This window comes from Cygnus olor, chromosome 8 (assembly GCF_009769625.2).
Source record: "Cygnus olor isolate bCygOlo1 chromosome 8, bCygOlo1.pri.v2, whole genome shotgun sequence".
NCBI classification, from domain to species: Eukaryota; Metazoa; Chordata; class Aves; order Anseriformes; family Anatidae; genus Cygnus; species Cygnus olor.
The window spans coordinates 9,136,023-9,158,504 of NC_049176.1; the positions used below are offsets into that span (position 1 = coordinate 9,136,023).

Below are 22,482 nucleotides of genomic sequence, written 5' to 3' on the forward strand. Positions count from 1 at the left end.
CACCCTTGCGTATCGTGCAATTCTCTACGACCAGGCTAAAGCAGTGACTGAGCAGCATGGCAATATCACGAGACAGTAAGGACCACCACATTCCTGCCACAGACTCCAAACTTATTTCTTCCTTTTACCTATGCTGTTATACAACAGAAGTACCTACGTCCCTAAAACAACTCCAAAAGCCTTTCCATCCCCTGCTTTTTTTCCCTGAAGATGAGAATATACACAACTTACTAAAAAGCAATGTTATTATACAGATACTGAACTGCTGAACTAGGATGATGACCTACAGACCGCAGAAGATGGAAATATTCCACGAAGGAAGTAAAATAATTGTTCTCAATTAGCAATAAATACAACACTTTCTTTTTGCTCACACATGCTTTTAAGACATCACTGCAAAATTGCTTCCCCCTCTACCCTCTTCATGTCAGCTGTTGATTAAGTCTAGGTTGGTCGGCAGAAAAGAAAAACAGAAGGGGTACTGCAAAAGAAAAGAACACGCACTGTCTAGAGGTCATATTTTTATAAGATTAAGCTATGTCTGAGCTACTTAATAACCTTACAGGCTTTTAGGTGATCAAGTTGCAAAAATGCCCAAAAGTATTTTTATCCTTCCCAACTTGCATTTGCCTTTGAGGCTACATGTGCTTTCTGAGGACCTGGCTGAACATTCCTCACCTTGCCTCCCGAAATTCCCCTCGCTGTGTGCCCTGCATTATCCTGCAGCCGCTCTCGGGAAACACGGGAGGCTGAAGCCTTCCTCTTCCCACACTCACTAGTGCTGCTTGGCACGATGCGAATTTCTAGACGTGTTATAAATTAGTAACTCCAGGGTTGCAAATATCTCCCCTGCCCAATGCACAAAGCTGCTGCCCTGAATTAAAGATGAGCATCAAGAGAGTGGATGAAGTTATGACGACCTGGTTACTTTACGACCTAACTTATGGGAAACACATGCCTCCTCACAGTCTGGATTTCCGCATCAATTTGGGGTTAGTTTCTTTACGTAAGCTCCAGTTTTCAAATTATTCAGCAGCTCGCTCCTGAAGCTGTCAATCACCTTACAGTTTGGGTAATACAATCCGTCGTGGTCTATGCTTCTGTGAAAGAGGAGGCTGGAGGAGGCTAGCTGGAGAGGCCAAGCTGCTCGCAGCCTACGAGCCCAGCAATCTCACCCAGGAGAGCCCAGGTCCCGCTGCCTTCTGGCTGCTGAAAACCAGCACCACTCAGAAGGTATCACCCCACGAAATGTCTGGTTTCAAGAGATACTTTCAAAAGAGAAAGTCTTACCAGCAGTCTTTTCATTACAGGAGATGCAAAACTGCAACAGCTGTTTCTGTTGCTAAAAGGATTAGGCGAGCCAATACACCTAGCAGTACAAAGCAAGCAGATATTTACAATTAATTTCTCTCACAGCTCGACAAAAGGTATCGTGCATACTCTGTCAGCACAAGTCCAAGCACGCTTTCCAGACGGCAGTACTGCAGGCATGGGATGCGTGCTGCCCCAAAAAGGTCCCTGTGCCACGGGCACCGCCACCACCACAGCCCCACTCCTGACAAACGGGCTGGAAGCAGAGCAAAAGAGCACACGACCCTCTGCAGTACCTGCCGAGGTACTTTAGCGAGGGACTTGGCAGAAACGAGCACCACCTCCTGCAGAAATCCCCAGTCAGACAGCAAACCCTCACTGAGTTTAGCCAGGAGAGGCACCCCAGTTAAATCAAACTAGCTTTGCTCTTCTGACCAAAGTGACCAAGTCAAAAGGCTTACGAGGACAGGGATCAAAATAAATCACCCTTGTGTGAAATCTTTAACTGAGACACTCGTCTCACAAGGCGCCGTGCTCACACGGCGTGCTCCTGAGATTAGCTGCCCGGTCTCGATAAAAAGGCTCAGGCAGAACAAAACTGGGAAAAATTACCAGAGCGACAAGTCCCTCTCACTGCGGAGGAAGAAAGCCTGGTTTTCAGCAACGGATCAAAATTAACAAACCACTACACCACTTCCTCGAGCCCGAAGCCTGCAGTAAACTTCCTAGATATAAACGAGCAGCGACGGCCCAGCTCGGGGAGAGCGCGCCCATCCAGAACAGCCATGACCCTGCCTCCGAGCAGGCAGCGGGCACGGTCCCAGGCCAGGTGGAAGCAGACAGAGCCTCCCTCGGCCAGGAAGGCCGCCGTCCTAAAGAGCAGCAGCCACTGGCAGGCAGTCAAACCTTTTAGGTCACCGCCAGGTCTAGAGACATGGCAGACTCTGCTTGGTAAGGCTGGGGTGGCTCCGTGCACCAGCAAGGTGACACGCGGCCAAATTATCCTCACGGACTTACAGCTTCTCAGACTGAAGCCTTCCAAAGGAACTGCTGCAGCCCTGCCCTTGCCCCCGCTTACGGCTTTCCTCCTTCACCTGGGCAGCCGGCAATCTGCTTGGCTTTGCCGGAGCAGGACCCCTCGGTTAGCTCCTACAGCTTCCCAGGTGTGGTGGACACCAAGGGCTGGCCTACGCAGGGCGTTATGCGAGCACGCTCCCTCCAAAGCGGCAGTTCCGTCTAGTTAATTACACGCTGACGTTACACACATAGAAAATCATCTTTTACAACGCTGTTTTGTCATTATGTTAAATTTGTTCCTGCTTTTACCCTCCTGGAGGGCATGCAGGCAGTGTAACAAGGGTGCCTGTACGGCCCCGAGCCTATAGGGACACATTAGGAAGACAACATCCTTGGTATTAAACACATCAGCATATCGCCCATGCACCAAGCGCTTTGGTGGTGAGCAAGCATAGAGCCTCTCCAGATTCTATCTGCTCTGATAATACGCTGTAAAACATCCAAAAATGACTTTGAAGATGTATGTTATGTATACAAGGATATACAGTGTGCTCAGCTCAACTTCCCCTTTTCAACCATTTTCCAAGAAAAACATGACTTAAAAGAATGCTGGGGCTGTAAGATGAGTCAGGATACGTGCAAGGAAAAGACAGCTCAGTTTCATTTAATAAACTAAAGCCTCTACTACTGCCTATCAAATCCCAAGCACGCATCTACATCCATATACATGCAGGAGCAGCTCAGGACTGCTTTGTACTAAAGGAAGTTGAGCCTCACGTATTCACAACACATGGCAGAAGTCCATGTTCTCACTTTCACGCTAACTTCTGCTCTATTTTCAATAATAAAACACAGCACAAGCTGCCATTCCAGCCCCCAACGGTGAGAATAAAGAAGAAACTGGTTAATTCATAAATACCAAAGTACTTGTTGCCAAGTCCTCACGAACCACGCACCTGCACAAAGGTGGGCAGAAGCTAATAAGCTGTGTAAATATCAGTACTTGGTCCATACTTAACACCGAGTCAGAGTGCTTGTGAGGAACAGGTGGTTGATTTTCCCTGAGTTTGTTAACCCATCTCTTTTCCACATGCTCAAACTCTTATCTGTAAAGGTGAGTTGCCTTGACGAAGGTGATTAAAACCCTGAGTATGGAGAAGCAGGAACAGGTTTTTATCTCCTCCCCTTAAGAATTCCCAAGCTGTAAAATGTTCAAGCAGCAAGGATTAGGTACACACATCAATCCTCCTCACTTGCCTCCAAAAACCCAGGTTCGAAATTCCCCGAACTGTAACCTTATGGTAGGAGCAACCCCTTGCAAGGTCCGTGTAACAGGACTATGGATCATGCACGGACCTATAAAACACCTGATACAAACTCTTCTCGATGAAAGCTCTTCTGAATTGATAAAAGGTACTGAAAACAAAAACCAAAATCCACTCTGAAGGACCTGTAATGGTTCCAAACAAAAACAAATAACCACCACAGAGCTCCTTCCTCAAGGTAAGAAATAACTCTCTACCTTTTTGGAGCAAAAAATATCTAAGTTAATGCCATGCAACTTGCTTGGACAAACTGACAGTTGCTTGATCCAGTTTTAACTATGAAACAGTAAGGGATTTGGAACTTCCCAAAGGTTTTCTGTTCTTTGTTTTCTGTCATGTCAAAGGAGGGGGGGAAGAAAAAATTCCTGTCCAGCTACCTCATCTTTTTTTTTTTTGTATGATTCTTAGTGAAACAAGGTTTATGCAACTCCATTATCCATGCATTAGTTCTTCTCTATTAACTCCTGAACCCTTTGTTCACTTTCAAACATTTCGCAGAGGAACAGAAGTCTCAAAGATAATTAAGTTCTGATCACTGGTCCCTATCTGAAAAACGGAGACACTAAAAACTACGCGTGAGGAAGGTAAGACAGGCAAAGATATGAAACGGCTCCCATTTCAGAAACAATTAATAGACTAGATTTTAAAGCAAATCCCTGGAGGCTCCCCAGCGTTTGGGGGAATTACCAGAAGTGCTTGCTTTCTTAGGCACCTCCCAACACCACTACTGCCAGGGCTGTTCAGGGCAGGTCCCGGGCTCGATTAACTTCTGATTTGATTCATTACGACCAAGTGCATTCCCAAAAGTTCACTGTCTCTGCCAAGGAAGGAAGGAGGCAGGCATTCTGCTAGCAGCAGCTATCTAGAGACCTGAGATCACAGCTCTGGACACGGCACAGAGCTTGTACCGTGAGGAAGAGGTGGTGGATGGCAGTGGCACATCGCAGGTCCCGGCCCTGAGATAAGAACTATGCCATGCCGAAATAACCGCTACTGGAGACGCCAGCTGAAAGGTACGGTAGGGAGACTGTGTACAAACAAGACTCAAAAAGTGAATGTGCGAGAAATCTGGAAATAAAATCAAGTTTCCATAGTACTTTCCTGAGGATAAGGGAGCAATTCTGCTCCTAGAAGCCAGCTATAGAGCAGCCCAAGGAAACCCATTCCAACCAGTCCCCCCCCGTGCCCCAGCTGTAACCGAGGCCCGTTTGCATGCAGCACCGACCTTCGGGTTCACCGAGTCAACTCCCTGCAGGTCCCTGCGGGACGACAGTACGCTACGTATTCCTGGAAAAACACCACTTCTTTCCCGCTTTACAGAAGACACTTAAGCATGACTTGAAGTCCCCTGGACACAAGAGCAATCCTCTGTTCTGTATTACCTCTTCTGCCACTGCAGTTCCCAAGGATGTGGCTATACGACCGCTTTCTCCAGGAGCGGTTGTGAGCCTCTCATTTCAGCTGGGCCAGTACAAGTCTTTGTGGGGCAACGCCACAGACCTGGCAATGGAATGAGCCCAGGCTTAAAACCAAAAATCCTTCCCAAAAGCTGGATTGTAAGGGACGACCAGGATGGTTTAATTTACAGCTAAGTCACAGAAACACCTAATAGATGGAGAAACCAGGTGGAAGAGAACTCCTTGGGGGTTCTTTTGGAGGGCAGGCACGGGAGACAAGTATCCTCAAACCACACCCTGGCATTGGGCTGCTCTCGCAGCCAAGAGAACAGCCTGTCCCACTGCACCTCTCCTTGCTAAGGGCAGGGAATAAAAACACTCTTTTCCAAGAGATAGATACTCGGGCAGTGCAGACAATCAGAAGAAAACAGCTTCACGTTCCCTGCAAGTATCCCAAGAGCTGCAAAACAAGAACCTCTGAAGTACTTGGACACAGAGTTTGGTATCACCCTCATGAAATTAAAAAAAAAAAAAAAAAGTTTTTTGGGGTGGGCTGTTTTGTTTTTTTTAAAGAGCAAGGCTTGACTTCGGTTAGCCAACATGAATTAACTGCTTGGGTCACAGCATGACAGCATATTAAGTGCAGGAGCAGGGTGTCAGTGCCAGGCCAAAAACATCACAGCTCCGCAATGTAAGTCACGGACCCAGTATAAACTGCTGCCATAGCTTTGCAGATGTTTCTTCAAACAAGAGTGCCAGTGCAGCTGATTCATCCCCCGCCCTCCCGTACCTCCCCCTCGAGTTGTGACAGCTTCGCCTTGGATGGAAGGAGCAAGGCACACACGTGGGAAACCAGGCCAGGAACTCACCCGGTTGAAAAAGCGTGTCTGAACCAAAGCAGTGCCCCGATGTGCTCCGCCACACCGTGCTGAGCTGCGTGAGCCCAGCCGAGGAAGCGCCCGGAGGACAGCGCCGAGCACCCACCAGCAGGCGCTGCTCGAATCGATGCCGCTACCCGAAGCGATGCCGCTACCCGAAGCGGCAGCCACAGGAACCGTCTCGCTCGGCTGCCTCGAATTTGCTCAGACGTTGACAGCTTCGCTCTGTAACGACAAGCTCCGTGCTAAATGGGGAATCGCCCGCTCACAGCGCGCCGGCTTCACGCTTGGTCGAGCGTCGGCCGTCCTCTTCCTCTCACGTAGCAGCACGACGTCCCCAGGTTAGCTGGGGCGCACCGTGCGCGGTTTATCTGAGCCCTTACCGTGGGCCGCGGCCGATGCAGATCACATCTGGCAATCTGGCAGCGCAGGAGGACCATGAAAGCACAGGCACCATCAAGACTAAGCAGCTTGCAAGTAACACGTGGAAGAGACAGGAGAAGCCTGAATTCTCCTTTTTTCGCTTGCAAACTCGCTTTAAAGCTGCCAACTAGCTTCTCCTTATCGCAGTTAACCTCGTACATCAATGACAAGAGAAATTATCTCAAGAACACTCCTCCTGCTTAAAGACGATCCAGCCAAAGAGCCAGAAAATCAGTCTGCTTGCTACGCAGCCCTAAATCTTCGTGGGTCCTGCATGGGTCCTTCTGGAGGCGACTCCTCCTGCTGCCTCCCTCGTGCCAGCGAGCAGAGACGTGGGGTTAGTTAGGAGCACCAAAAAGGAGTGTGTGAAGCCTGCACGAGACGATGAGGAAAACCTCATTCTTCCAGACTGCAGCTTCCCCTTACGGTAGCGTGGGGATAACAAATTGAGGAAGTCTTCAGGTTTGCCACGAGGTACTGCTCGCCCCGACATCCCGCGGGCACACGAGATCTGTAAAAAAGGACAAATCCCCACGCCGGCAGCAAACCAGACACAGATCAGCAGCGTTGCTTGAGGGGCCTCCTCTGCTCAGCCAGGCCTAGGTCTCACCCAGCCTTCAGAGTCTATACGTAAATAACATTTTTCAGGGAGGTTGAGATGAAATCTCAAGTCTTTTGTGAAGCAAACGAAGTAAATCAGAAGCGATTAGACTTTTCTCTTTCCAGGATGAACTCTTCACTGAGATTCCAGTGGTTTCGGCACATCTTGAGGCACCAAATCGGGTTCGATCCATTAAGTAACCTCCCCAAAAGACCAGCGCGTAAGAGGAGCAGGAGCAGCACAAGGAAGATGTGGCATTTCCTGAAGCTTCCAAAAAGGGCACTTTTTTTCCTTAAGTTCATCTTGGGCTCTACAGTCTATTTAAACAAACTTGGTGAAGCACAGAAAGAAGAAGGTTGCCACAAATATTCCGAGAGTAAATTTTGCCATGCTTGAGAATCCAGCACCAATTTTGATGATCTTGCAATGCATTAAACTCCTGAAACTGCCGTACTGCATATCCTACAGGACAACATGAGGAACTTCCCTGTCTGCAACTGGGAACAAATTAAATTATTCATCTACGCACAAGAGTTCAACCCCCTTTGAACCACGGCATAACAAAGTTCCTTTTAAAATAAGTCTGTTGTGTTGTTTTTTTTTTTTAAATGTGAAAAATTCCTCAATGTCTTTCCCTACTGAAATGCTTTCTTACACATTAAACAATTACAGTGGGAACTCATTAGTTCTTGTTAGCAACAGAGAGTCCAACAGCCCAAATTTGGTTTTACAAGTTGAAGAGGAGAGGAGGAACCAAATGGGACTTTAAAACACACTTTGAAGCAGGGCTTCTTTGTATATTAGAGCTACAGCAGCAAGCTCTGACACACTGAAGACGTGGAAGTGCAGTACCCTACAAAAGCACCTTTCCCAACTACTCCAGTTACCTCAACTCCACTGGAAACTCAGGCAAGACTGGTAAAAGGCTCGGCCAGCTACCTCCTTGGGAACATGAAAAAAACAATTTTGTGAAGAAATAAGATGCAGCGTAAGATCCTGGTGCAGACGTGACACTGACTTAACAGATCACTTGTCAGAAGAGGCGCAAAACTAGATGGGGGTGACTCCAACAGCTTATACCCGCTTTCAAGCAACCCCAAACTAACTCAGGAGTAGTTTAGAAGCTGAATTGAAAACAGTAGCAACCACCTTACTCCTTTCTTGCCCTGCTCAGAAGAGATGAGGTGTTTTTATCTATTTAAAGTTAGGAAATTTCAACATCAGAAGTTGCTGCTGTAAAAACAGCAGCTAGATGCAGGTTCCTTCCATTCACACACAACCCAAATCTCACTAGCTAAAAGGAAAGACGTTTTCTCAAGGAATTATAGAAAAGGGACTTATCAAGTGCCTTCGCTTATCAGGTGTCTGTCATCCACCATCGCTGGAAGGCAAAACAGGCAGACACGACCAACGGGATGGAAGAAGCAGCAGGGGAGGAGTGCTGCAGCTCAGCTCGGCTGCCCACAAAAGCCCAGGGGAGCTGCCAGCCCCCAGCCAGCCGGGGGTGTCCCCAGCCTGCCCCCAGCACCCCGAGTTGCCAAAAAGCACCCAGCAGAAGCCCCCTACACCACAGTGCTGGATCTCCACCAGGCCAGCAGCACCCGTCTGCCCAGAGAGGTGTCCGGGAACTACAGCAGGCACCCGGCAGGCGCCGTCCTGCTGGGATGGGGAGGGGAGAAGCCACATTCCCCCGCGGGGCAGAAGCTGACCAGGTGCTCGCACTCCGTCTTGCCAAGGGCACGTGGCTGCACAGCTCCACGGAGCGCGTCCACATGAGCCTTACACATCAGCTGGGCACGCCGAAGCTGTCTGACATCTCCACATCATGCCACGTTTCTTAACATCTTTCTTTCACCAAGGCAGTCCTGCCTGGGGGAGAGGGAAAGGAAGACTGCGGAACACAAGATAAATTTTGGTGTAGCTAGAAACAGCTAAAGGAAAAGGTGAAGAAACCCAGTGGCTGAAATGGGATGAGTTAGAAGCTGTCCTATATCCATTAGGACCACCGGCTGCAGAAACCTATTAGTAAGTTGCGAGAACAAACTCATTTTTATTACCTTTACTAGTTATACCTCTCTCCACTAAGCCCACTCTCAGCTCAAGTTACCTTCAGCTCAAAGTTAGTAACACAAAAATCAGTAAGCGAGAAGACAGCTCACCCGAGCCTGTGCTCATGGAGCAGCACTCCCACTAACCCTCCTGCAACCCCAAAAATACACATGCTGGTAATAAAGAAGGGGGACAGAAGAGGGTTTACACGTGCCCCTGTAGCTAAATTATCTGGATTACGTGCTTTAGGCCTAGACTCAATAACGTGCATCTTACTAGCTCTGTACCCAAGTTTTTTTTACCAGGAAAAGCACACAAAATTATTACTGGCATCACTATGATGTCAAGAGGACAAATTCAGCCATCCTCAGTAGCTCTCAGGCAATACTAGGAGCCAGGAGAAGTCTGGATTCCAGGCTGTGATATGTAACTGGATGGGGGCAGGCCAAACCTGGTCCCCAGCGATGCATTAATAACACCCTTAATTAACAGAGCAATGACGTCACGCTGCCATGCCTAAAAATTTTGGGGACGGTTACGCTGAAACAAGAAGTATGCCCGCAGCACGGACAGGCGCACCAACGCTGGGTCCAACCCAGCCTGCCTGGGGGGAGCCACCCGTTACGTGGTGGAGCTGCCTCTCCAGCACGCTGCAATACAGCCGCTGGGAACCTCAGAGCCCACGCGGGGTCAGGGCACCACTTACCTTCAGCGTGTTGGATTCAGGTGGCACACGTGCGCCTGACTGACCTAGGATCATAAACGTGCCACTCAAACACACCTTCAGTGTGCTACACACTCAAAAGCAGCCATCACTTTCTAACCTAGCACGCTCCCAAGCAAGTGTAACTCTTAAGCCAAGAATACATAAAAAGCTTTTCATCTAAAAGCATAAATCGACATTTGCCTCAGCAGAAGTGTTGGCTTCAGGGGTTCTTCCTCCATCCTTCCTCTCCTTTCTTTCCCCATCCATCCCCTTGTTCCCAGCCCTCCCACTGAGCCCATTCAGCTGTTCGCACAGTCCCACGGGCAGCCAGATCGGGTGCCTGATACAGATTAAAAATAATCCCGGAAAAACACAAAGCGCGAGGAGGAGGAAAGGTGGAAGGATTCGAGTTCCTCGAATCGCTGCAAGATGGAAACGCAGAAAAACGTCGTTCCACTGCGTCGAGGGAATGCCACAAGCCTGCAGCGGGGCTCAGTCACTTACAGCCACCAACGAAACGCTCGTGCTGCGGTTAAACTCTCCCGGAGAAGGTGCAGATGAGACAGCGTTGGGAAGGGAAGCCTCCTGGTGCCGAGACAACCCGCTCTCTTCCAGGCAGCTGACACAGCACTCTCCTGAAGGGAGGCTGGCACCAGCTGGAACAACGAGCATCTCTCCCACATGCATTTTTTCATCAGAGGCCCCAGACTCCAGCCCAGCGGTCCCAAGTTTCCTAGACCTGGTGTTTATCCAGCACTCCCATGCGGCCTGCAATCAGGCAGACAGCCGGGCCGCTCCACGGGGCGGCGGGCCAGTGCACCACGACTCCTTCCAGGCGAGGAGAGCCACCTCTCACCACGCTACCATTTATTTCGTGGCTGGATGGCAGCTGTTAGGAAAATCTTCATTCAGAGCATCTTCACCTCTGCTACGCTGGAGGGACACAACTCCAGGAGCTCCTTCAGGGTGAGTAAGCTCCCATACTTCATTTTGCAAGTTGACAACCCAGCATCTTCACACACACAAAAGTTTTACGTCCCCCCATAAACAGCGCTAACTTACAAGAGAGCTATTTGTGTCGGCGCTAACCCCCTGCCCCACCAGAGGTGCACCAAAAAAACTCAGCAGGACCACGAAAACCAGTTGCCTTCTCTAGGTGCCAGCAGTCAACTTACCCAGAGTCTTATAACCGCTGAAGTGGCAGCCCTGACTCCTGCAGCTCCCCTACGCTGAGAATAAGACCTGGGTGCCCCAGTGCAGGCTGCCAGGCTCCTCTGTAACAGAGCCACTGGGCACCAACACTAAAAAATGGCACTTAAAACCAGTCTCTGTCAGAGAAGTGCAACCTACCTACCGGTTTATGAAAATAAGAATTCACAGCGTTTCACGACCAGGCCAGAAGTGATCACCGTATACTCCCAGGAGCGTTATTGATCTACGACAAACAAGCTGGTTTTGGCAGCTGTTAGGTCTGGAGTTCGCGCACACAATTTGGTAACCACAAGGATAACAGCGGATTATCTGCTGAATGCTTCTCTTCCAATGGCAAGTCTATGAAATGACGACGCACAAACCCCATTCAGGACTTAATCCTGCCCTGGAGTCCGCACACAACTTCGGTGCGCACAGCTCCCATTAACGGGAGCCACCAGCACCAGGGGCAGAAACAATTCAGTAACACAAACTCCTCTGGCTCACGCCGAACAGAGCCGTCATACAGAAACAGCTGCATCTGCCCATATGTTGATCTTGGTCATATGTCAAACCCAGACTTCATCCATACGTACGGTACCAGAGCACAGTAACTCTGGCCACCGGCCAGCTGCCTTGCCCTCCGCCTGGGAAGGTTACAGAGCAAATCCTGGACGCTGCTCCCGAGCACACCAAGGTGACTGAGACCAGCCAAAACGGATATACCAAAGGCAAATCATGCCCGACTGATCTGACTCGCCGCTGCGATGAAAAGACCGGCTCTGTGGCTAAGGAGAGAGCAGGGGTGTTGCAGGTGCCTCGTGTCAAAGGCCTCGTAGCCCCCCAGGGGAGCCTTTGAACCAAACTGCTGAGATAAAGACTGGGCAGCAAGGTGGGAGGCAGACCGGACGAATGCCGGGCTCAGAGGACTGCGATCAGCAGCACAGCCTTCACCTAGCTGCTAACAGCATCCCTCAGCACCGACATGGGGCCAGCCGCGGACGTTTTGCGATGGACTGGGACTGGAACGCGCTCGCCAGAAGTTTGGGGAACCAGGAAAAGCATGCCACGTACTGGAGGGCAAGGCTGCTACTCAGAGGAACTTTGACAAGCCAGGAAACGGCTTGACAAGAACCTCAGGAAGTTCAATTAAGGCTAAGCAAAGTCCTGCATCTGGGATGGGATAACTCCCTGCAGCGCCACAGGCTGACTACAGAGCGTCTCTGTAGAAAAACACCTGGAAAAACAACAAAGTGCCCAAGGGCCAACATGCACCCTCGCAGCAAAGGCGGCCAACATCCCCTCGTGCCGCACCAGCGGGGTGAAGGGATGGGGGGTCCTGCCCCGCTGCTCAGCGCTGGAAAGGCCACCTGGAGAGCCGGGTCCGGCACAGGGACGGGGGCACACAGGAGCCACCAAGGTGGGCAGCGCTGGATGTGAAGAGGCAGGTTGGTTCAGCGGAGATGTCACTGCTGTCACAGCTAGGAGCGGGAGGCGCAGAGCTGGCAGGGCAGGGCTCTTCTCAGAGGTGCACGGGGAGAGGATGAGGGACGAGGGACGCCAGCTGCAACACGAGGAAGTTTTCCCTGGTGGCTGGCTGGGGTTATCTGCCGTAAGTGCGGCAGAACACTTTGGGCAGGGCCCAAATGAAGGATGCCATCCCTGCCTCGTCGTCCTTAGGGATGGCACCGCGGGGCGGGCAGGCCCCGGGCACCCTACAGGACAGCCTGCAGCAGCAGCAGGTGGCCTAGGGACCTGCAGACATCCCTGCCCACCGCCCAGGCGGGTCAGCAGGGAGCACAGCGCAGACCTTGCCGTGCAGAGTACCAGGGATGGCACAGGGACTCGTGCCTGTGACATTAAACACCAAGCACCACCGATTCCCTTTGCCACTCACAGCGGGAACCCAGCTGCGAATTTCCCCAACTCTCCTCGCCCCTCACCCTTCCGCTCTCAGCCTCCCCGTCCAACACAACGCAATGCACACCACCAGCTTGTAACCAGCTCGTAACCGTCCAAGAAACAAAGCCGGGACAGCCCAAAGGCACGCATTGTCCCTCCACGAAACCAAGCACCAGAAAAAAGTACGGCTGTGACAAAAGGAGCAAAATTTTCAGAGCACAAAGTAAGGGCAGGCCGAAAAAGCAGAAAAGTAGTCGCCGATGGAGAGCAGCCAGGCAGGATGGCTTGGCCACCTTGGCTGTATTTTCCCCCTCATTTACTTTACTCTGGTTTTACAGAACTCCGAAGGAAACGGGGTGTTTGGGGAAGGAGGAAGCCCCCCAAAAGCATCTTCCTGCACATCCTGCGGAGAAAGAAGTTGCAGCGCACACTTTCTGCGAAGGGAAAATGGCTGAGCGCAGATCCACGCCAGACCACCCTCGGTGTTTATCTTCCATAAAATCCACCAGCCAGGGCCCTGTTGCCTCTCCTTTCTGTCGCCGTGAGTTAAAACAAAGGGCAATCAGGCGGGCGGGGGGGGAAGAGTAATGGGAGAGCGGGCAGGAGAACGGCACGGAGGGGAGGGGAGGGAGGGGAAGGAGGGGAGAGATGGGGAGGGAAGGGGAAGGAAGGGGAGAGAAGCAGGGGGAAGGGAAGGGAAGGGAAGGGGAGAGAAGGGAAGGGAAGGGAAGGGAAGGGAAGGGAAGGGAAGGGAAGGGAAGGGAAGGGAAGGGAAGGGAAGGGAAGGGAAGGGAAGGGAAGGGAAGGGAAGGGAAGGGAAGCCCACCAGCAGCCTGCCCATCTTTGTGCTCGCCTCCTCCCGCGCCCCGACCCTCCAAACCCCGTCCCCATCCCCGGCCGTGCCCCCGCAGCCCCCCCCCCCCCCGGGGCCCAGCCTCCGCGGGAGGCCCCCCCGGGCTCCACACGCGTGTCCCGGCCCCGCTGGAGCCGCGGGAGGGGTCCGGGGGCCGCTCACCTCCGACCCGGTACATGTTGGCGGCCATGGCCGGCTGCGGGCCGCCGCCGCCTCCAGGTGCCGGAGCCGCTGGAAAATGGAGGCTGGGGCGGGCGGGGGAGGGGAGCGCCGAGTTAAAGGGGCCGCGCCGCCCGCCGCCGGGGGAGGGAGGGAGAGGAGGGAGGAGGCACCGGGAGGGAGGGAGGGAGGGAGGGCAGGGGCCCGGCGGCGGCGGGGAGAGGGAGGGGAAGGGGAAGGACGCGAGGGAGGGAGGGAGGGGAGCGGCCTGCGGGAGGCGAGAGGGGAAGGGCGGAGCGCGGCGGGCAGCGCCTGCACACACACACGGCCCGCCTCGCACGCACCCGGCCTGCCTCACACACACACGCACACACACACACACACACAGCCCGCCCGGCCTCACACGGCCCGCCTCACGCGGGCACACGCACACTCAGCCCGCTTCACACACACACAGAGACCACCCGTGCGCACATCCAGCTCTCACACACGCACAACCTGTGCTCACACCCAGCCTTCACACACACACATATATCACCTGTGCGCACACCCAGCCATCCCCCCACACACATGTATACCACCTGTGTGCGCACACAGCCCTCACACATGCACACACACTGCCTGTACTCACACCCAGCCCTCACACACACATAACATCTGTGGGCACACCCAGCCCTCACACGGGCTCATGTATCACCTGCGCTTACACTCAGTCCTCTTCACATGCACATATACCACCTATGCTCACACCAAGCCCTCACACGCACACACATACCACCTGTGTGCACACCCAGCCCTCACATTGGCACATATATCACCTGTGCGCACACCCAGCCCTCTTCAGACGCACATATATCACCTGTGCTCAAAACAGCCCTCACACAGATGCACACCGCCCGTGCTCACACACAGCCCTCACATGCACACATATACCACCTATGCTCACACCCAGCTCTCACACGCACACTGCCTGTGCTCACACCAGCCCTCTTCACACACACATATATCACCTGTGCTCAAGCCGTCCCTCACACACACACACACTGCCTGTGCTCACACACAGCCCTCACACACATATACACCGCTTGTGCTCACACACAGCCCTCCTCACGCACATATACACCACCTGTGCTCACACCCAGCCCCCCTCACACGCACACACACCACTTGTGCTCACACCCAGCCAAAAACAGCAGGCCTTTTGCTTCCTGTGAGAGTGACGAGGCTCACGTCCCCACATGCCTGGCCCAAGCCAGGCAGCGAGCCCTGAGCCGGGCCCGGGGCAGTAGAAGAGCCTAGTACCGAGCGCGGTCCCAGCCCCAGGCCCTACCCATGGTCAGGCCGGGCCTGGCTACAGCCCCCAGGCGACACAGCCATATTCAACACAGCACACAGAGGTGCCAAAATCTCCGTCAGGCCCCACAATCCAGTAGGCCATGCCTCCACCTTCCCAATATTGCACGGAGTGAGCCAGGAAAGCATGGCTGGCGGTGAAAATCCAAAAACATTCACTCCATGGAGGGTACCACCACGATATTCCCTCCTTTCTGAGCTGGCCCAGGAGCGTGTGCCCGCTGAGCCACTGTGGACACAGCTGTCTGTGCTGCACGCAGGGACCGGCTGCTGCCGCCACTGCTCTGCCGAGCGGAAAATAATTCAGTAGGACACAGAAAAATTATCCAGAATAAATATTTACAAATCGCATCATGGGGCACTTGGTGGTTGCACACCAAGAAGTGGCCAGTCATGTGGTGTTGACTGCTCTTTCCAGACGCTAAATTGGTTTTTAAACGATAGCAACAAAAACATGTCAGGACTTCCCTGCTGCTCCTCTTCCACGTTGAGCAATGGCTGTGGTCACCGCCGGGGCATTGTGCAACGGCAGGAGGGCAGCTGGCTCCGGCAGCCACAGCCTGGGAAGGAGCGGGATCGTCAAGGCCCTGTCTCCCACTGCCAAAACCCAGACCCGCGGGCATCTCTGGTTCTTCCCGTGGCAAACGCAGTCCTTCCAGAAAGCCCTTGGTGTTTTGAGGGGGCATCTCCTCCATTCGATGCCTTTCATGCGGCACCGAGGGAGCACATCCACTGGGAAAGGCTGAGACCTGCAAAAAGAAGATGCCGGCGCTTCCAGAGCCCCGTCGGAGGCCACCTGGCCCAAATCAGCTCATCCCAGCACACGTGGGCGAGGGAAGATTTCTGTGCCTATTGCATGCGAGCGGGCACACCCTGGCCCTGAACCATCCTCGCTACACCCAGCTCCATTCCCATCTTGCTCATCACCCCGCTCTGCTGCTCCCTGGTCCCATGACAGCCCTCCTACTGCTCAGCGGCAGCAGGGCCTTTCCTGCTAAACTCAGTGAGGGACCAGGACCGAAAGGTCAGCCCTTCAAATTCCCTTTGCACATATCTTCCCTTGCAGAAGACACAAGAGCATGTCCTGCTCCCTGGTGTTGCGGGGCTGGTCCTCTGCTTTCCTGAAGGGGAGAGGGCAGTGGTGCTGGGAGAGGATGTGCTGTTCCACCAGCTCTGCCCTGGGACACACTGCTGGGCAACTGGAGATACAATGCAAGAAAAAAGAAATGTGATTGGTACTGCAAACATGCTCAAAACGGGATTTCCTGCAGCTAAGGCCCCTTGAGGGCAATAAGACGTGCTGTCTGGGAGGAGCTGAGGGCATTCTGAGCCTGCTCATGCACAGGAGCCAGGAGGTGATTCCTGGAAAGGCTGCTCTGACCACCTTTTCTCTCTCCTCTTCCTTACAGCAGTGGTGAGAAGTTGAACAAAGCACACCGTGGTCCTGCTCACAGTTCCCAGTACCACACACCGTGTGTACAACACACTGCAGCACCTCACTGCTCCGTCTCCCACACGGCTCCAGAAGAGGACCCAGAGCCCAGTTCCCCCATCATCTCCCACCCCACGCGCAGGACAGAGGAGAACCGGCCACGATGGGAGCTCAACACCTTGCCTTAAGAGAAGGCCTGCTCCCATCCATGTGTCCTTCTGTGCTGCTGGCTAAGGGACCAGCTGCTGGCAGCAGCTTCCAGGAGCATTTCCTACCAGAGACAACTGCCCCAGTCACGCCAGAACAGCCCCTGCCGAGAGATGACTCAAGGGACGGGTATGTGCTTTCATGTCCAGTTTTATTAGTGTTGCATTAGTACCATAAAATAGTTGACGAGGTCGAGCACGTTGCAGTTTGTTCCAAAAAAAAAAAAAAAAAAAAAAGGCTATTTACACTTAATGTCTTCATTAAAAAAAAAATAGAACCCAAACAATACAACAACGAAACAGATGGACAACTCAGGAACCTACACAGTGGTAACGTCCCCTGGCACGCTGCGGTCCGGACAAGGCTCGTGGCACGCAGCAGAGCACAGCACGCGGTACCCGCACTGGCAAGGTGCTTCCCTGTGGCATCTCCGTGGCCGAGGCACGCAGCGGGGCAGGCAATGCTCTGGCCAAGGTGCAAAGCAGCAGCTGACTGCTGTGGCCTGATACCAGAGCTCTTCCTTAAGGAAACCAGTCACCTGCTGCTTTCCAAGTTGGCATGTCCCCTCCTCCTGTCTGTCCCACTGCCGCCGACTGTCCCTGCAGGAGCACCTCCCCTGACAGCCCTGCTGAAGAGGCTCCAGAAAACCTCTGGGAGATGCTGCTGCTCAGTTCTGGCCTTCTCCCTACCTACTTGATAAGCCCAGAGGGAGTGTCACACAAAAATGAGTCCACCAGACTGAGACCAGAGGAACGGGGACATTGCATCTGACCTAGCTCCAGGAAAGCACCAGGCCCCCCAGCCCGGTGCTGCTGCACAGCAGGACTGCCCTCAGCCCAGACTCCAGGCTCCCCCAGCACATCCGGCAGCAGAAGGCCATCAGCTCTGCTTCCTCTCACCAGGATTTTCTTAAATTTTGAGGCACCAGGTGCAATGCCCTAGGGCCTGGCTCTCCGCTGCTCCCTCCAGCACCCATTACTGGTGAGAAATGACCAGGCAGAGCCATTTGGGGCAAGCTGCAGCTGAATTCCTGCTACCCCTAAGCAGGACGAGGCCTTTGCTGTAATCCCAGGTGAGCAGGGGTCAGCGTGGTGCTCGGCCAAGCTTGATGACTGCACACCAACACGCACATCTCCTCCAGCCCCAGGAAACCTTCAGCCTCCCACCCCTGCCCGCCCTGCAGGATAAAGCAGCAAGCACGTACTAATAACACAGCAAAACACAGCCACAGAGACAGTGGCTCTCCCCAAGCTCATGTGTAATTAAGAGGGACTCTGCAGTTACCGCTGAGATGTAAAGGGTAACAAATTAAGTGAACGGCAACTGCAGTGCTGAGCTACAAAAGCCACCCAAGACCTCTGCAAAATCACCAGCTCAGCAGGTGACCGTCCCGGGCAGGGCCAGGGACAAGCCTTAGTCTCCAAAAAACCAAAACTGGAGGACTGGGAAGCACAAGGTGCAACACGACGCCACAGAAACCTTCCATCTTTCCTGTGCTCACCAGCACTGATAAACTAGGTCAGCCTCGCACAGCACAGCAACGAGCCTTTTCTTGAGGCCTCACCTCTGAGGAAGGAGGGGCCCTTCTCCCACCAGCAACTGGGAAGGACACCAGCTGTTTCAAGCCCAATCTCACACGGGCTGGTGAGATAACACCGTGGCATTTCTTCCTTTAAATTGCACCTCTCTCCAAAACCCTCAAGCTGAACATGGGGCTACGCTGTCTCCTGCCCCCAGCCATCCGTCAGTACCCACCAGCTCACACGCAGCCACCTCTCCCCACCACGTTCCCAGTCCCGGTGCTCCCCCTGGCTGGCAGGGACCCCAAATCCTGCTGGGAGAGCAGGAGATGGCCTGGTGGGAGACCTGAGAGCTGCCAGACCCAGGAGGACGAGGCTGCGAAGTCCGGCTGTCTCCTTGCACGGGCGAAGGGCTGCACTTCCGAGCAAAGGCAGCTTCCAACAGGGCACAAACACAAGCCCTCAGGCGTGCAGAGCTTCCCGGTGAATTCGGTTGTACAGAGGTGGAACAAAACGCAAACCAATGTGGAACGCAACGAGCGCGAGTGCTTCTCTCACACATACACGCACACAGTAGCGCAGGGCAACACACATGTATAGGCAGGACCACGGAAATCCCGCGCTAGCTACCGTCTGTTTCTTTACAGTAGGTTGAAATGCAGAGAGGGGCACAGCCATGCTCCCCCCTCGCTCCCCAGTAAACAAAGTTATTGCAGTCGGTCAGTCTGTCCGTCCCGTCCGTCCCTCCTCCGCAGCAGTAACGCGCCGGCACCGAGCTGCCCGGGCCGCGTGCGGCTCCCAGCGCTGGAAGCCAGCCCAGCCGCTCCTGTAACTCCAGCGTGAGCCTTGAGGAAGAAATCGCACACTGACTAATTTCCTTGAAAAAGCTTTTTTTCGATGCAACAGCCTCAATAAAATTAAAAAAAAAAAAAAAAAAGGGAAAAGCGATGTGCTTATACGCCATCTCCCACGCTGCTGCTGCTAGGCAACGCTACTCAATCCCACAGCATCAGCTCAGGTCAGCCAGAAATGCACAAACTGGTGGACGTGCCGCCGTTTGCACCGGAGCTGAGCTCCTGGCACAGGCAGACGGAGGCAGACCTGCCCGCAGACCGCGGGGAGGAGGAGGACTTCAAGCGGACAAGACGGCCTGCCCAGCAGCGTGCCGCCGAGCGTTGGACCGCGTCCTCCTCCCGCGGGTGGCTTGAAGGGAATGCCCAGTGCCCGGCCAGGCAGGGTGCACTTGTGCTGGGAAAGGATTTCATGAAATCAAAATCAGTGAAGCAGCCCGTGCCCTGAGCTGTGAGAGGCACTAGATCCAGCAGGGATCACGCTCTCGCCTGATGATCCCTTGTTCCCCGTCAGCAGAAGCCCTAACAGAGCACACCACCAGCACCCTGCTCAAAGCCACCTGGGCGCTCCCTGTGCAGAGCAGGACAAAGCAAATTCTCCAAGACCTTTAATAACCAAGGGTAACGAGTCAGAGGGAAAAACAACAACAACAAAAACTGACCAGTGGATGCTGGGAAAGGTTCAAAAGCATCACTGCTCTCTGAAAGCGCGTTCTGGAAATGCTTGTGGAGCCAGACCTGCTCACAAGGGGGGGGGACCCAAAGGACCCCACCAGAAGCTTCAGTCCCTCACCCCGAAAGGCCAGAAACATCTGCTTTTCAACACAACAGGCACACTCTGCTCCCTAAGCCCCATCCGCCGCCTGCTTCCAGCCCCTCCTGCGAACACCTCGGGAAGCCCAGAGAGCAAAAAGCCACATCCGTAGCACCAGGGCTGCCCGGAGCTGCTGCCTGCCACACCGACTCCTTGCGAGAACATCCCCGTGTCCTGGCAGCAGTGAGATGCACAAAGCGAACATAAACACGGCCAGAGCCAGGCCAAAACGAGCCCTGGGCACGAGACACCCCCAAGTCTCACTCCTCCAGCTCCCCCGAGGACACCTTGCTGCCCCAGAGGGACAACGAACGCGGCTGGCTGCATCCTCTCCCATGTCCCAGCTGTAGCTTCCACTGCAGCTTGGGAATGAATCGCGTGGCAAAGCCTCAGCCCGCAGGCAGTGCCCTGCCAGGGCAAACATGCTGCTGGGGAAGGGATGCAACCCATGGGGAAATAAATGCCCCTGGGAAGGGATACCCAGAAAGCAGACGGTCGGGGCAACTTCCTGCAGGAGGCCGCCTGCCCGCAGCACCCTTTGCTTCTGTTGCAGTCTCGCAGTCCCTGTGAGAAGAAATCCTGGGTGTTACGCCGGGCACGGTGAAAATACACCCAGGCAAAGCCAGCAGCTGGCTCTGGGGAGGACGGCGCAGTCAGAGCGGGACAAAGGCAGAGCGGATAAAGCAGCCCACGCTACCTCACGTGTGCAGTCTGACAGACGGACGGGAAGGCAGCTGGACGTGCAGAGCGCCTTAGCTGGCTCTGACTCCAGCCACTACAGTGATGTATCACTTCACAGACAACGGCTCATCTTCTGGGTTTGGGGTGGGTTTTTTTGGCAATTTAATTTTTCCCCCCTCTTATTTTTTATTTATTTTTCTTTTTTTAGAAAGCATTAAAAAAAATCTGCAGCTATTAAAAAAATCCTTTCCCTTTAGAGGCTGGACGAGGTTTTATTGACAGGTAAATAATCGGTGTGAGTATGTAAATAGCAGCGACCCCACTGACGCGGCGTCCCTCAGCAGCGCAGCCAGCTGCGGGGACATTGTGACTGGCTTGGTTTGGTCATTGTCACTGACCTGGGACACTGGAGTTCCCTTACACCTAGTGTTTCCCTAACTCCTGTTCCTGCCCAACCCTCCTCAGGTGTCACCTCAGCACAAACACCTGCCTGTCCTCGTGGCGGACTCCGTGCACTGAAGGGCGATCTCCTCTCTAGATCTCCCTAGCTATGCGGTTTGTTTCTCAAACCAGACAGCTGAACTCCCTCCAGCCTCGCTGATCTCTCGTCCTTTGGCAGCAGGAAGAAAGACTGGCCATTGGTTTTGCTAGAAACATGGAGGGAGGGGGCCAAATGCATCGTAACGTGCGTGCTCTTCTGCAAAATCTGTTCAAGCTGATCCGCGGCTCCCCAGCCCACGCACACCAATGAGGTCTCGGGTTAATAAGCAGTGCAGTAATTCAGCTATCTGCTTGTAAGTGGTAGGTGTTCTCGGGCAGGTTGCCTGCTCCTGCCAACTCCCCCACAGCTTTGTTGTCAGCACATCTATATTTAAGACTGTTTTGTTTTTTTGCCTTTGTTTAAAGGGGTTTCCTTCCCTTGTAGTAAACTTAAGAGTTAATAGAAAAAAGTAATTCAAAAGTAATCCAAGCACATCTGTAATTAATTCTGCAGGAGAGGGCAGAGCGACGCGAGTCAGAGTTGGCACGCAGTTCCTGGCTCCTGGTGTGCAGTCCCTGGGACGGACAGAAGGTCCCTCCGCCGAGCACGGCTAGAAGTTAGATTTGGAGTGTCCAAATATGCAGATGGGAAAGTGCTTGACATGAGAGGACCACTGTGCTGCCAGCTGAAAGAACTTGACGTCGTTCCACTCTACCCCATCGATCAGGACTGCAGGGGAGGATTAAAAAGAAGAAAAAAAAGAGGTGAGTTAGAAAATAGCAAGTGGAAGTGGTCAGCCAGAAACAGCTTTGCTAGAAATCTCCCTGCAGTCAGCAGAGGGAGGCCTGGCCACGTTCTGCGCTCAGGGTACGAGCTGCTCTGCCCGGCCACCCTACTGCTGTCTCTCTAAGTTGGTGCAGACACGAGGGAAAAAGGCTCAAGTACAGACCAGCTTTAGGGAGAACAGCTCAGACTATTCCTGCAGCACGCCTGTGTCATCGCTACGCGCTGATGCTGCAGCTCCCAGAGCACTGATTTCAGCTTCACCTGATCTGATCTCTCCAGCTTCCTAAACACTCCCCACTTTCTTTTTTGAGAAAATGTGCTCTTATAGAGATGGACAGGAGTCTCTCCTCATTGCACTTTAACGGAGATCTGTGTTTTCTAAAGAGGTGACGCATGTTTTCTGACCACCCCTTACACTCACCTCTCTCACAGGGATCAGGCCAGAATTAAGGAAGGTGACCTAAGCAGATTTCTCTGCAGTTAACAGTGGTGGGAATTATTAACTGGACAGCGTACAGATATGGGATGCACAGCTCTGCTGACAG

General features: G+C 53.3%; 2 protein-coding genes and 1 long non-coding RNA gene across 13 annotated transcripts in view; 1 reads left to right on the forward strand and 2 right to left on the reverse strand.

Annotated features, from left to right (window-relative positions):
• MTA1 (metastasis associated 1) overlaps window positions 1-14,021 on the reverse strand; it is an 81,683-nt gene extending 67,662 nt beyond the window's left edge. The window contains exon 1 of one of the 4 annotated variants that reach the window (XM_040565980.1): window positions 13,816-14,021. In XM_040565980.1, the coding sequence (XP_040421914.1) occupies window positions 13,816-13,843 (28 nt within the window). In that variant the 5' untranslated portion in view covers window positions 13,844-14,021. The remainder of the gene's footprint in view (window positions 1-13,815) is intronic. The other 3 variants (XM_040565979.1, XM_040565981.1, XM_040565982.1) reach the window with 3 other exon arrangements.
• On the forward strand, window positions 1,836-19,833 carry LOC121074226. The gene is made up of 2 exons (XR_005822210.1): window positions 1,836-13,341; window positions 16,578-19,833. It is a non-coding gene; the product is annotated as an uncharacterized LOC121074226 (long non-coding RNA).
• Window positions 16,937-22,482, reverse strand: part of PACS2 (phosphofurin acidic cluster sorting protein 2) — a 76,374-nt gene continuing 70,828 nt past the window's right edge. For all 8 annotated transcript variants that reach the window (XM_040565978.1, XM_040565977.1, XM_040565976.1 and 5 more), the window contains exon 24: window positions 16,937-21,880. In XM_040565978.1, coding sequence (XP_040421912.1) covers window positions 21,762-21,880 — 119 coding nt within the window. In that variant the 3' untranslated portion in view covers window positions 16,937-21,761. The remainder of the gene's footprint in view (window positions 21,881-22,482) is intronic.